We start from the raw sequence: 14,950 nt of genomic DNA, 5'->3' as shown, positions 1-14,950 counted from the left end.
GGCAGCCCAGTTAAAATAAAAATTGGTTCAGGTGAAAGTTTCAACGCTTTAACGATCATTGAAACGTATAAAAATTGTTTAGAAAAATTATATGACTGAGTCTTGTGGGCCTAAGAAAAATTGCCCGTTCGGCGTGATTACGTCAGGTTTCAGGAGGAGGAGCAGGAGGAGGAGGATGAATATTATACACAGATTGATGAAGCTAAAAGGTCCACGTTTTTGATGGTGATAGAGAACAATGCTTCCATCCGCGGGTGCAGCCTACGTATTGCTTATGTATCGCTGCTGTCTGCTGGTGGAGAAGAGAAGTCTGGGGAAATCCAGGCTTTGTTCATCTTGATGAGTGTTAGCCTGTCGGCACTGTCGGTTGACAGGCGGGTACGCTTATCTGTGATGATTCCCCCAGCCGCACTAAACACCCTCTCTGACAAGACGCTAGCCGCAGGACAAGCAAGCACCTCCAGGGCATACAGCGCGAGTTCAGGCCACGTGTCCAACTTCGACACCCAGTAGTTGTAGGGGGCAGAGGCGTCACGGAGGACGGTCGTGCGATCGGCTACGTACTCCCTCACCATCCTTTTACAGTGCTCCCGCCGACTCAGCCTTGACTGGGGAGCGGTGAGACAGTCTTGCTGGGGAGCCAGAAAGCTGTCAAAGGCCTTAGAGAGTGTTGCCCTGCCTGTGCTGTACATGCTGCCTGATCTCCACGCCTCCCCTGCTACCTGGCCCTCGGAACTGCGCCTTCTGCCACTAGCGCTGTCGGATGGGAATTTTACCATCGGCTTGTCCGCCAGGGTCCTGTGGTATAGCATCACTCTCGAACCCCTTTCCTCTTCGGGTATGAGAGTGGAAAGGTTCTCCTTATACCGTGGGTCGAGCAGTGTGTACCCCCAGTAATCCGTAGTGGCCAGAATGCGTGTAACGCGAGGGTCACGAGAAAGGCATCCTAACATGAAGTCAGCCATGTGTGCCAGGGTACCTGTACGCAACACATGGCTGTCCTCACTAGGAAGATTACTTTCTGGATCCTCCTCCTCCTCAGGCCATACACGCTGAAAGGATGACAGGCAAGCAGCATGGGTACCCTCAGCAGTGGGCCAAGCTGTCTCTTCCCCCTCCTCCTCAACGCGCTGAGATATAGACATGAGGGTGCTCTGACTATTCAGCGACATACTGTCTTCCCCCGCCTCCATTTCTGAGCGCAAAGCATCTGCCTTTATGCTTTGCAGGGAACTTCTCAAGAGGCATAGCAGAGGAATGGTGACGCTAATGATTGCAGCATCGCCGCTCACCATCTGGGTAGACTCCTCAAAGTTTCCAAGGACCTGGCAGATGTCTGCCAACCAGGCCCACTCTTCTGTAAAGAATTGAGGAGGCTGACTCCCACTGCGCCGCCCATGTTGGAGTTGGAATTAGGAAAGTCCCGCAGCACACCTAACACATGCACTTCAGTGCAGAGGTTCCAGTCTGTATATGCCAAGCCACCTGTGGGGTCATGAACCAAACCCCAAATAAATGCAATGGTATCCAAGGAGGCGGCAGCATCAACGGTGTAGAGATTATAAAAAAAAGGGTTTTATTGCTCCATAAAATGGCGACGTTTCGACTTAATCTAAGTCTTGAAAAAGACTTAGATTAAGTCGAAACGTCGCCATTTTATGGAGCAATAAAACCCTTTTTTTTATAATCTCTACACCGTTGATGCTGCCGCCTCCTTGGATACCATTGCCCATGTTGGAGTTGGTATTCCACTATATCTCTACGCTGCTCATAGAGCCTGGCCAACATGTGGAGCGTAGAGTTTCACCGTGTGGGCACGTCGCACAGCAGTCGGTGCACTGGCAGATTAAACCGATGTTGCAGGGTGCGCAGCGTGGCAGCATCCGTGTGGGACTTGCGGAAATGTGCGCAGAGCCGGCGCACCTTTCCGAGCAGGTCTGACAAGCGTGGGTAGCTTTTCAGAAAGCGCTGAACCACCAAATTAAAGACGTGGGCCAGGCATGGCACGTGCGTGAGGCTACCGAGCTGCAGAGCTGCCAACAGGTTACGGCCATTGTCACACACGACCATGCCCGGTTGGAGGCTCAGCGGCGCAAGCCAGTGGTCGGTCTGCTCTGTCAGACCCTGCAGCAGTTCGTGGGCCGTGTGCCTCTTCTCTCCTAAGCTGAGTAGTTTCAGCACGGCCTGCTGACGCTTGCCCACCGCTGTGCTGCCACGACACCGACTGCTGGTGACGTGCTGCTGCTGACACATCTTGATTGCGAGACAGAGGTTGTGTAGGAGGAGGAGGAGGAGGGTGGTTGAGTGGAGGAAGCATACACCGCCGCAGATACCACCACCGAGCTGGGGCCCGCAATTCTGGGGGTGGGTAGGACGTGAGCGGTCCCAGGCTCTGACTCTGTCCCAGCCTCCACTAAATTCACCCAATGTGCCGTCAGGGAGATATAGTGGCCCTGCCCGCCTGTGCTTGTCCAATTGTCCGTTGTTAAGTGGACCTTGCCAGTAACCGCGTTGGTGAGGGCACGTACAATGTTGCGGGAGACGTGGTCGTGCAGGGCTGGGACGGCACACCGGGAAAAGTAGTGGCGACTGGGAACTGAGTAGCGCGGGGCCGCCGCCGCTATCATACCTTTGAAAGCCTCCGTTTCCACAACCCTATACGGCAGCATCTCTAGGCTGATAAATTTGGCTATGTGCACGTTTAACGCTTGAGCGTGCGGGTGCGTGGCGGCGTACTTGCGCTTGCGCTCCAACACTTGCGCTAGCGACGGCTGGACGGTGCGCTGAGAGACATTGGTGGATGGGCCCGAGCACAGCGGAGGTGAGGGTGTGGGTGCAGGCCAGGAGACGGTAGTGCCTGTGTCCTGAGAGGGGGGTTGGATCTCAGTGGCAGGCTGGGGCACAGAGGGAGAGGCAGTGGTGCAAACCGGAGGTGGTGAACGGCCTTCATCCCACCTTGTGGGGTGCTTGGCCATCATATGTCTGCGCATGCTGGTGTGGTGAGGCTGATGGTGGTGGCTCCCTGGCTGATCTTGGCGCGACAAAGGTTGCACACCACTGTCCGTCGGTCATCTGCACTCTCAGTGAAAAACTGCCAGACCTTTGAGCACCTCGGCCTCTGCAGGGTGGCATGGCGCGAGGGGGCGCATTGGGAAACAGTTGGTGGATTATTCGGTCTGGCCCTGCCTCTACCCCTGGCCACCGCACTGCCTCTTCCAACCTGCCCTGCTGCTGCACTTGCCTCCCCCTCTGAAGACCTGTCCTCAGTAGGCGTAGCAAACCAGGTGGGGTCAGTCACCTCATCGTCCTGCTGCTCTTCCTCCGAATACTCTGTGCGCTCCTCCCTCGGACTTACTCCAATTACTACTACCTGAGTGATAGACAACTGTGTCTCATCGTCATCGTCCTCCTCACCCACTGAAAGCTCTTGAGACAGTTGCCGGAAGTCCCCAGCCTCATCCCCCGGACCCCGGGAACTTTCCAAAGGTTAGGCATCGGTCACGACAAATTCCTCCGGTGGGAGAGGAACCATTGCTGGCCATTCTGGGCAGGGGCCCGGGAACAGTTCCTGGGAGTCTGCCTGCTCCTCAGAATGTGTCATTGTAATGGAGTGAGGAGGCTGGGAGGAAGGAGGAGCAGCAGCCAGAGGATTCAGAGTTGCAGCAGTGGACGGCACAGAATTCTGAGTGGAGGATAGATTGCTGGATGCACTTTCTTCCATCCACGACAGGACCTGCTCACACTGCTCATTTTCTAATAAAGGTCTACCGCATGGACCCATTAATTGTGAGATGAATGTGGGGACGATAGAAACGTGCCTCTCTCCTAATCCCGCAGCAGTCGGCTGCGATACACCTGGATCAGGAGCTCGGCCTGTGCCCACACCCTGACTTGGGCCTCCGCGTCCTCGCCCGCGTCCACGTCCTCTAGGCCTACCCCTACCCCTCAGCATGCTGTATTACCAGTAGTGCAGAAACAGAACGCTGTAATTAAATGTGCCGCTTATTGCCTGTGGTTGGAGGCTGACTTCCCTTACGGAACGCACAGCAGAGCCAGGAAACAATTTTGTGCACGCCTGTAGTGAGACGTAGGTGCGTATGACTGAGCTAGTGGAATTCACAGCGCCGAAGCAGTCAAGTGGCCAAAGGCCAGTAGTAGGCCTTAAGTATTTTGCTTCTATTTTTTTAAAATGCTGAGCTGATACAGCGGACAGATACTGTAGGCAGCGTATAATATTATGTATACTGTTTCCCTCTGGCGGGATGACAGCGCTGATGTAACAGAGACAGCAGATCCAGGAAACAATTTTGCGCAAGCCTGCTGTAACGCTTAGCTGCGTATTAATTAGGACTACTACCCCTAGCAGATAGATACTGTAGGCAGCGTATAATATTATGTATACTCTTTCCCTCTGGCGGGATGACGGCGATCAATTTTTTGGAAAAAGCCCACTGCCTATATAGCCTGAATATCTCTTTCCCTGCCTCACCAGTACTGGCCCTATACTCTGTACAATGACTGCAGACTGCGGACGCAATGCTCTGCACGGCCGATATACAAAAAAAAAAAAAAGTGCAACACTGCTAAAAGCAGCCTCAGCAGTACTGCACACGGTCAGATGTGGCCCTAAGAAGGACCGCTGGGGTTCTTGAAGCCTAAAATAACTCCTAACGCTCTCCCTATAGCAGCAGCACTTTCCCTGAGCTATGTCAGAATGCATCTGTGGCGAGCCGCGGGAGGGGCCGATTTTTATACTCGGGTGACACCTGATCGCCCCAGCCACTCACTGCAGGGGGGTGGTATAGGGCTTGAACGTCGCAGGGGGAAGTTGTAATGCCTTCCCTGTCTTTCTATTGGCCAGAAAAGCGCGCTAACGTCTCAGAGGTGAAAGTAACTCGAACATCGCGTGGTACTCGTCTCGAGTAACGAGCATCTCGAACACGCTAATACTCGAACGAGTATCAAGCTCGGACGAGTACGTTCGCTCATCTCTAATAGATGTAGATGGATATAAATGTATAGATATCTATCTATAGATATAGATCTATACATACATGTACACAGACAGACTTTAAGATGAGGACCTCAACACAGCAACTTCAGGATGCCTGTGTGTGTGACAATTGTAGATGGTACCACCACCCAGCGGTCCCAGACTTCAGGACATTTGGGCATGAACAATTGAGAAGAAGAGTACCTCTGCACTGGGCCTTGTGTAGGAAAGATCTCTCTTTCTCTCTCTCTCTCTCTTCGGAAAATCTCTCCTCCTCTTCCGTCTTCAACACATGAGGGCTGAAGGTGCCCTCATGTGCCTCTGTGCTTTGCTCTGTCAGCTCCCGAGGATGGACTCTTGACTCTCTTTCCCATTCTCAAGCACTCACATTTATAGTCTCACTCATACCATGTGACAGGACATAAATTGATACATTTGCAGACAGACAGCTCACACTTTGCAGACATTAACTCATCATTTGCTGCAGCTGTGCAATACACATAACAGACTGACAAGACAGTTTTGCACAGAGCATCGACATAAGACATAAACGAGGACATTATATGTATCCCACAGTGGGGCCATTTAAAAGTACAACTCGGCCAACAAAAAAACAAGCCCTCATATGTCATATGTCAGCAAGTAATGGCTCTTGCAATGCGACAATAAAAAAATCACTAAGTCCTTTAAGGCACAACATAGTCTGGTTACTAAGGGGTTCAGGGTGCTGGATTTTTTTTTTTCTTATAACTTTATTTTTTTTTTAATTTTTAAAGTACAGGATTAGTGCAATTAAACTTCTCCAACTCACAGGCCTCTGGGGGGCGTTCTACTGCTCCAAATGAGATGAAATTCGGAAAACAGCTATTTTTGACGATGCACTTGCCATTTATGAAAAAAATTAAAATATTTAGTAAAGTCTTCAATAGGGGGCACTATAGTGGACCGGGTCTACCAGACCTGTATCAGTGTCAGATCGGAAGAACCACATTCATCGGCATGTTGTAGCAACCTAGAGTTCACTCACTGCATTCAGTGATGGAAAACATGGTTTTGTTAATGGAGAGGTTTGTTGATAGCCAAAGGGGACTTATCAAACATTTGTAGCATGATTAGCATAGCTACAGCGCCACCTATTGGTGACTTTTTTTTACAATTTTTTTTTTTTTAAATGGCAAGTACATCGCCTGAAGTGGTCCTTATCCAAATCACATCTCACTTGGAGAAGCAGAACAAACTCCAGAGGCCTCTGAGTTGTGGAAGCTTAATTTTGCAAACACTATATGACCTTTTTGTAAAACGGCAAAATCAGGGGGATTTGCCCCAGTTATCCAGCACTGCAGCCTGGTCTCTGTTGTGGAACACATACCACCTGACTGCTGCAGCCAATCTGAGGCTGCAACAGTCATCGGCCCTTCTCCTGGCATTGGCGCTCAGATGCTGAGAGCCATGATGCCAGGACAATGGCACCTGACTGTAACGGCCTATGATTGGCTACAGCTGTCAGGTGGTATCCGATCCATAACCAGGACAGTCTGGACTGTGGGGCTGCAGTGGTGAATTGTGGAGCATGGCTAAATAACCCGGCTTTTGTTAAAACATTTAAGCCTATACTTAAAGAATCCTCCAGTAAATGGGCAACCTCTTTAACAGAAAACAATGTAATTGTTTTGTACCTCTGAGTAAGGGTGCCTGTCCATGGGCGTGATTTCGCCGGCGGTAAACCGCTGGCAAATCACGCCCTCTAAAGCTTTTCATAGTACTGCTGAGGAAAGTGCCGCCACCGGTCCAGGAGCGGAGAATTATTACGATTCTGCGCTCGCAGTGGGCAATTCGCAGCATGCTGCGAATTCCCCCGATTCTCCGCGGTCAGCCTATCTATCAGATAGGGCTGACCGTCGGAGATTCAGCGGCGGCTCCCACGGCGGAGATTCGCAACGGGATACCGCAACGCCCGTGGACAGGGGGCCTAATTCTGACAATGATTTTTCACCATGTATTATCCTTTATTTATATGGAGACTGATTAGAATTTATTTATGTTTATTATACACCGAAAAATTGTGGTAAAGTTTTTTTACAAATTGTTGGGGGTTTTTTGTATTTTGAACTGCAGTACGTCACATATACTGATACTCAAAAGTTTAGAACACCACAATTTTTCCAGTTGTTTTTTGACATTACACAGTTCAAGTGCAGCAAATAACATGAAATGTTGCAAGGGTTCAAAAGTAAGTCAAACACTTAAAAATATTATGAAATTTTAATCTGAAATACAAAAATAGTCTGAATTTATGATTTTAACCAAAGGGATTTTTCAGGGAGCACATCGAGGACAGAAAGCAAATTATGGTTTGAAATTGGATGCAAACTATTCCTACAGGGATCCCAACTTTTGTAGATTACTTTCAAACCCTCTGATCCTATATAACCAGTTTTGGAACAGACTGCATTACACCCTCTAGAGCAGGATATGGACAGTTTTGCTCTTCAGGATGGAGCACATTGTTATCCTAATGGCCAGAAAAAGGCAATTAACCAAAGAAGACAAAGAATTATAACCCTTAGAAGTTCAAGTCAGTTCTACAAATTGCAAAGAAAGCCAAGATTTCTAAGAAACTGGAGTAAACTCTGACAGGAAGAGGCCACTAAAAGATCAGATGACAAGTTATTGAGAGTCAACAGTTTGTGTGATTGGCGCCTCCCAGCACAAAAACCTCAAGCTTAGTAGAAGTTTCCATTTCATCTGTGAAGAGAAGACTTCTATCTGCAGGTTTGGCAGGTGGAGTGTCAGTAAGAGAGCCACTGCTAAGATTGCAAAGTGGAAAAAAAAATAGACTGATGAATCCCGATTTGACATCTTTGGTACATCACCCTGGGTTTTTGTACGCCATCAAGTAAGCTATAGGACAGTTCCTGAGTGTGTTACACCAATTGTCAAACATGGAGGAGGAAGTGTGATTGTCTGCAGGGCACTGATTCAAAACATACTTCTAGGTTATGTCAGAACTACTTAAGAAGACAAGAAGAAGTTGGTAAGCACCAAAAAATGGAATGACCTGCACAGTGTCCAGACTTAAACCCTATTGACATTATTTGGGATGAACTGGACAGAAGGGTGAAAGCAAAGCAACCTACAAGTGCAGCACATTTGTGGGAACTTCTGCAACAACATCGGGAGAAAATTTCTGAACAATATCTGAATGCAATTGTAGAAAGAATAACTCAATTGTGTAGAGCTGTCATATCAGCTGGAGGGGCGACTGTGAAGACTTAAACATCTAGATTTAATTTGGTAAAACAAAGTTAGGCTGCTTTCACATCTGCGCTGGAGCCTCAGTTCAAAAGTTCAGTCTCAGATCTGGCACAAAATGTTAAAGTCTTGCGTGCAGGACTTTTTCTTTCTGTAAAACGCCGGACAGCTGAGCGGACCAAACTGTTCTAGTCAATGGGGGTCCTTGTGGTACCCCAAAAAAGAAATATGTGGGCTCACCTCACCAGCAGTAACTTTCAATGTTGCAGGAAGATCTGGGATCCAACAGGAGCTCCATCCTCAAGTAGCCGACGGCAAGCGGCCAGATTCCATATGAGCAGAAAATAGAGATGGAGGAGAGCTGCTACCGTTAAAAATTTCCTTCTTTATTGAATAAAATAAAGCATACAGCTCACAGGTGACGCTGAACGCGTTTCGGCAAAAGCCTTTGTCAACAGTCCTTGTGGTACCGTTCGGTTCCCTCATAAGACTTTGTATTCCTGCTCCCAAAATGAAAATGAAACCCCTGACGCAGATGAGAAAGCAGCCTAAGTCCATTATTTATATTCATCTTAACTTGTCTATTTCTTCTCTGCTTTCATTTCAAAGTTCATTTGAGACAATAAATTGTAAATATCAGTAAAAAATGGAAAAATTGAAGTGTTCTAAAACCTTTTCCTGGTAGAGTGTGTGCATACATACTGTGCGATATTTTTTATTTATTTATTTTTTAATTATTATTATTATTTTTTTTTTTAAAGATATGTATATTTCCATCAGCTTCCTTTTGTTTAGGGAGCACATTTGAATTTTTTTTACATTTTTGAGTAATTTCGGTGACCTGCAAAATGAACATTACTTCAAAATTTTAAGTACATTTTTTGTTTTCCTACATCAAGGCAAGTTTGCAGAGGCTCATAGACATCGAAATAATGGATTCCCCCACAAATGACCCCATTCATTCAGGCTTGTTATGAGTATTTTGATCCTTTTTTTTTTTTTTAAAGGATTTAATACAAATCTTGTGAGAAATGTTTTATTTTCTTGCAGATGTGTCATTTTAAAGGGGGTTAGTCTGGTTACCAAACAACATGCTTTTAATAGCACTCCCTGTAGTAAAACCCTTGGTGGGGAATCCGGAGAGGGGCGTCCGCCTTGGATTCCGCAGCAATGATCCTCCATAGCATGCTATAGAAAAATGATTTTTCATCCACACGAGCGGAAACCAATTGCGGTTACCGCTCGCGGATGAAAAATCGCAGCATGCTCCATTTTCCTGCGGTTCCCACACGCAGTCAATGGAAGCTGTTTGACCCAGAAACCGCGAATTCTGCAGCAAAAGCAGGAGTTTAAAAAAAATCTGTACTGTGCATGTCCAACGCACACTGTGTGGACCATCCACAGTACAGATGGAGATCAAGTAAAAGAGGTACGCAGCGATGCCGGCCGGGTACAGGCTCAGAGTCTGCATGCGGCCAATGATTTCAGATGGCTGATGTTACATTATATAATATATTTCTATATTCTTACTTTTTGAATGTTTTCTGTTGCATTTGATATTTTGATGGACTGATCACAAAGTCATTATTTTTTTTATCCCCTTCCCCAGGTATTGTGATGGCCGTGATCATCGTGGTCATCATTATTGTGGTTTTGCTTATAGTCGCCATCCTTCTCTGTTACCTGTACCGACACAAGGGGACGTACCGCACCAATGAGGACAAGGGCTCCGAATTCGCGGAAAACTCTGAAACCGCTTTGAAAAACGACCCATCTTTGCAGGAGTCCGTAGACGAATCAAAAAAGGAATACTTCATCTGAGTGGCGGGCGGTGACATTGTGGTGATGGAGTTTACAGTACCGCACTGTGCGAGGAGAGCGCCGTGTGTGACATGTATGTCTATGAGCAGAAACGTTTGTCTCATGATCATCACTAAAACTCTGGATTACATACTAGAAAATCTATCCGCAACACTGGGAGCATCCAACTGCCAGGCTGAGCGGCTGCTGAGGAGTTGACCATTGACCCTCCGGCAAGGAGAGCCGAGGAATTAAGAGGGTGCTGCCACTCAGGACCTGTCAAATTCAAAGCAGCAAAATTTCCACTCCTTTAATCAAGAAAAGGACAAAAACCATCATCGTTACACCTGGAAAATGTACTAAAGGCCCTTTTACACTCAAGTATTATCACTCAAAAGCCATCTTTTGAGCGATAATCGTTGCTTGTAAATGTGTGCCCATCGTGCACTTACTGCGCACTTTTCGTCCATCGCTGAGTTGAGCTAAACTTAGTCCGTCATCCCTGATAAGATGAACCGCACTCTGAGTTCTCCGCAGGCAGCCCTGATAACATTCTTTCAGCTGCTGTCCCACTAGAGAACAATAACAATGTATTTAGAGAACAGACCACTTGCTGTTCTCTAAATACATGCAAATGAAGCTAGTTGACTAATAATGGGCGGATTAGCCCATTAGTAGCTAATGCAAAATGATCGCTCAAACCTGTCTGTTTCTGACAAATTTTGAGTAATCGTCTGTGTGTGTAAATGGGGCTTAAGACCCCTTCAGGAGACCTCCTGCTGTAATCTTGTCACTGACCCAACTGTCACACGCAGTTGGCTGTTACAATGTAACCATGCGGAATGTAAATGATAACCTAAATGCTGTGATGAATAGAATATCTTGTTTTATCAATTGTCACTAATGTATTTAAAGTGCATGGTACCCTCTCAAATAAAATATACTGCTTATACATATCGACGTCACCTACACCAAGTGTTCGGCCACTTTCTAAATGCATGTCATTACTTATGTACTCATCCTGTATTACATGCAGCATTATACTGCAGAGCCGCACTCCCCATTCTGCTGGTGGAGTCACTGTGTGCATACATTACTTATCCTGTACCGATCCTGAGTTACATCCTTCATTATACTCCAGAGCTGCACTCACTATTCTGCTGGTGGGATCACTGTATACATACATTACTTATCCTATACTGATCCTAAGTTACATCCTGTATTATACTCCAGAGCTGCAGATCAGCGTGTGTATAGCATAAATAATGTATGTATACAGTGACTCCACCAGCAGAATAGTGAGTGCAGCTCTGGAGTATAATACAGGGTGTAACTCGGGATCAGTACAGGATGAGTAATATATGTACACAGTGCCTCCACCAGCAGAATAGTGAGTGCAGCTATGAAGTATAATACGTGATGTAACTCAGGATCAGTACAGGATAAGTAATGTATGTACACAGTGACTCCACCAGCAGAATAGTGAGTGCAGCTCTGAAGTATAATATAGGATGTAACTCCGGATCAGTACAGGATAAGTAATGTATGTACACAGTGACTTCACCAGCAGAATAGTGAGCACAGCTCTGGAGTATAATACAGGATGTAACTCAGGATCAGTACAAGATTAGTAATGTATATACACAGTGACTACACCAGCAGAATAGTGAGTGCAGCTCTGGAGTATAATACAGGGTGTAACTCGGGATCAGTACAGGATGAGTAATATATGTACACAGTGCCTCCACCAGCAGAATAGTGAGTGCAGCTCTGGAGTATAATACAGGATGTAACTCAGGATCAGTACAGGGTTAGTAATGTATGTACATAGTGACCCCACCAGCAGAATAGTGAGTGCAGCTCTGGAGTATAATACAGGATGTAACTCAGGATCAGTACAGGGTTAGTAATGTATGTACACAGTGACTCCACCAGCAGAATAGTGAGTGCAGCTCTGGAGTATAATACAGGATGTAACTCAGGATCAGTACAGGGTTAGTAATGTATGTACACAGTGACTCCACCAGCAGAATAGTGAGTACAGCTCTGGAGTATAATACAGGATGTAACTCAGGATCAGTACAGGGTTAGTAATGTATGTACACAGTGACTGCACTTTCTATGTAGATGTATTCTATATGTAAACCGTATAAAGCTGATCAGAGGTAAACATACCCTTTAAACTTTGGCTTATTAACACTCTGTATAACTACTGAGATTTTGGGATAGACATGCAAAATATATTGGTCTGTTCTCTTTATACTCCATTCCAAATCCTGGTTTGTTCTACATTGTACAATCACATCTGTATTACACCTGGTATGTTTTCTACAAAATAGGCTCTGAATTTACAGGACTTCATAGAATCCAGTGGGAAGTTTGCTTTGGAGCAACATTATTATATTAGGGAGTCGCAGTAAGAGCAACTTTCCATCGTACGTTATAATCACTACTAGAATGCTTCTTCTTCAGTGGACGCAGTTCGCACTACAGTCTTGCCAGGCATCAGCCTTGTAGTAGAAGGAGAAATGCCAGTAGGAAGTGGATATAAGGGAATTGCCATTTTAGGGTTTTCAGATTGGCAGTTCACTATTATAAGCTTTGTCATGAATCCAGGGACGCCCTGAGCCTTTATGCTGCCTGTGGTGAAGTACTAAATACCCCCCACCCCGGAAAAAAACAAACTCATTTTACAGGCATTGAAAGTGCCAATGCACCATATACCCTAGACATATTTGAACTATGAAGACTTGTCTGAAGTGAAAAAGTAAGTGTTTACCTTAGTGACACCAGTAGTAATAGTAATTCCCTTAATAGCTCCAGTAGTTATAGAGACCCCCTAATGGCCACAGTAGTTACAATGACCCCCTAATGGCCCCAGTAGTAATAGTGACCCCTTAATGGCCCAAGTAGTAATATTGACTTCCTTAGTAGCTCCAATAGTTATAGTGACCACTTAATGGCCCCAGTAGTAATAGTGACCCCTTAATGGCCCCAGTAGTAATATTGACTTCCTTAGTAGCTCCAATAGTTATAGTGACCCCCTAATGGCCCAAGTAGTAATATTGACTTCCTTAGTAGCTCCAATAGTTATAGTGACCCCCTAATGGCCCAAGTAGTAATAGTGACCCCTTATTGGCCCCAGAAGTAATCGTGACCCCTTAATGGCCGCAGTAGTAATAGTGTTGGGAGCTTATAGTTATTTTTTTACCATGCATTAATATGGCCAGTGAAAAACAATTACTTGCCGGATGGGAACCCGTCGACCCTCTTCGGTCCTGCAGACTGCTGCCTCACTGTAGGGACACGCCTGTGTGAATGTAAATTAAAGGCTCATCTTAAAGCAATTTAAAAGCAAATACTGAAAGTGATATAAACAGAATTAGCGGAGCGTCTGCAGGGAACTGACGATCCCTAGGGATGCAATGAGGTTGGGCCAGAGAAAGAAAGCTGAAATAGACATTTACAGCAATCTGTCATTATAGAAGGGTAACATGGAAATTAAAATGATTTTCTGGCCTGTTATATCTTTTCAGATTGTTTACTGCTTATGGGAGCAATTCCTCTAATTACAATATATTAGGCAACTGGGTTTCATGCAGATACCTAATGTGTATTATAAGGAAGCTGCAAGCCAGGCTATGGATCCAGCCTCACTTATGGTATAGCCGATTCTGCAATTGGCTGACAAAGCAATATTATATCTTCATTAAGTGCCTTGTTTTTCAAATTAAGTACATTAAAATATGATGTATTGTAACAACTTGTATGTGTTTTATATTCACAACTCTCTATGACGCCTCTAGAGCAGCATCCATCCTCTAAAGTGCACTACTTCAAAACACCCGGACAAACCCCGATGCACGGGACTTAAAAACACACCTCTTCAGGGAGGCGTACCTAATTTCCTGATGCAATCCCCCACCACAACATACCTCCTGCCCCTCCCTATAGCTCCCCACACCTTCCACTATGCTTATCATATACATCTACTGCCGCTGTACCTCCTTATGACCCCCCAGTTCTGTTTACTAATAATTAAATATTGTATGTAATTTTGGGTTTATTTATTTATTTTTTTGCTTCCCTATGCCTCCTCTCCTGCACTAGTACCTCTTGAACCACCCCGTCTTTCTCCAAATAAGTGTATGCCATATATTATTGTCTTTCTTTTGTTCCCCTGTGCTTTGAAAGCTCTGCAGAATACGTTGGCTCTATAAAAATAAAGATTATTATTTATTATTATGACAACTTGCATCTAATCCTCCACTTTTATAAAGCCTGAACAAATAGGATGGTTTTACAATTTATAGGCAGGTGAAAGCAGATGTACACAAATAACCAAAATATAATATAAATGTCCAAAACATCAACTTAAATTCCCAGATACTGCCCCCTATGTACACGAAAAGAACTACTATAATACTGCCCGATATGTACAATAATATAACTACTATAATACTGCCTCCTATGTACAAGAATATAGCTACTATAATACTGCCTCCTATGTACAAGAATATAACTACTATAATACTGCCCCCTATGTACAAGAATATAACTACTATAATACTGCCACCTATGTACAAGAATATAAGTACTATAATACTGCTTATATGTAAAAGAATATAACTACTATAATACTGCTCCCTATGTACAAGAATATAACTACTATAATACTACTCCTATGAACAAGAAAATAACTACTATATTACTGCCCAATATGTCCAAGAATATAACTACTATAATACTGCCCGATATGTACAAGAATATAACTACTATAATACTGCCCGATATGTACAAGAATATAACTACTATAATACTGTCCCCTATGTACAATAATATATCTACTATAATACTGCTCCTATGTACAAGAATATAACTACTATAATACTGCCCCCTATGTAC

The 14,950-nt window shown here is 45.1% G+C and overlaps 1 protein-coding gene across 1 annotated transcript in view; it reads left to right on the top strand.

Moving 5' to 3' along the window:
• Positions 1-13,808, top strand: part of GYPC (glycophorin C (Gerbich blood group)) — a 41,532-nt gene extending 27,724 nt beyond the window's left edge. Inside the window, exon 3 of the mRNA XM_066575575.1 lies at positions 9,855-13,808. Within this exon, the coding sequence (XP_066431672.1) occupies positions 9,855-10,066 (212 nt within the window). The 3' untranslated portion in view covers positions 10,067-13,808. The remainder of the gene's footprint in view (positions 1-9,854) is intronic.
• Positions 13,809-14,950: the final 1,142 nt, after the last annotated feature.

Source organism: Eleutherodactylus coqui, chromosome 8, assembly GCF_035609145.1.
Source record: "Eleutherodactylus coqui strain aEleCoq1 chromosome 8, aEleCoq1.hap1, whole genome shotgun sequence".
NCBI classification, from domain to species: Eukaryota; Metazoa; Chordata; class Amphibia; order Anura; family Eleutherodactylidae; genus Eleutherodactylus; species Eleutherodactylus coqui.
Note: the sequence above shows the minus strand (reverse complement) of the source record. Positions and strands in the feature narration are given on the sequence as shown.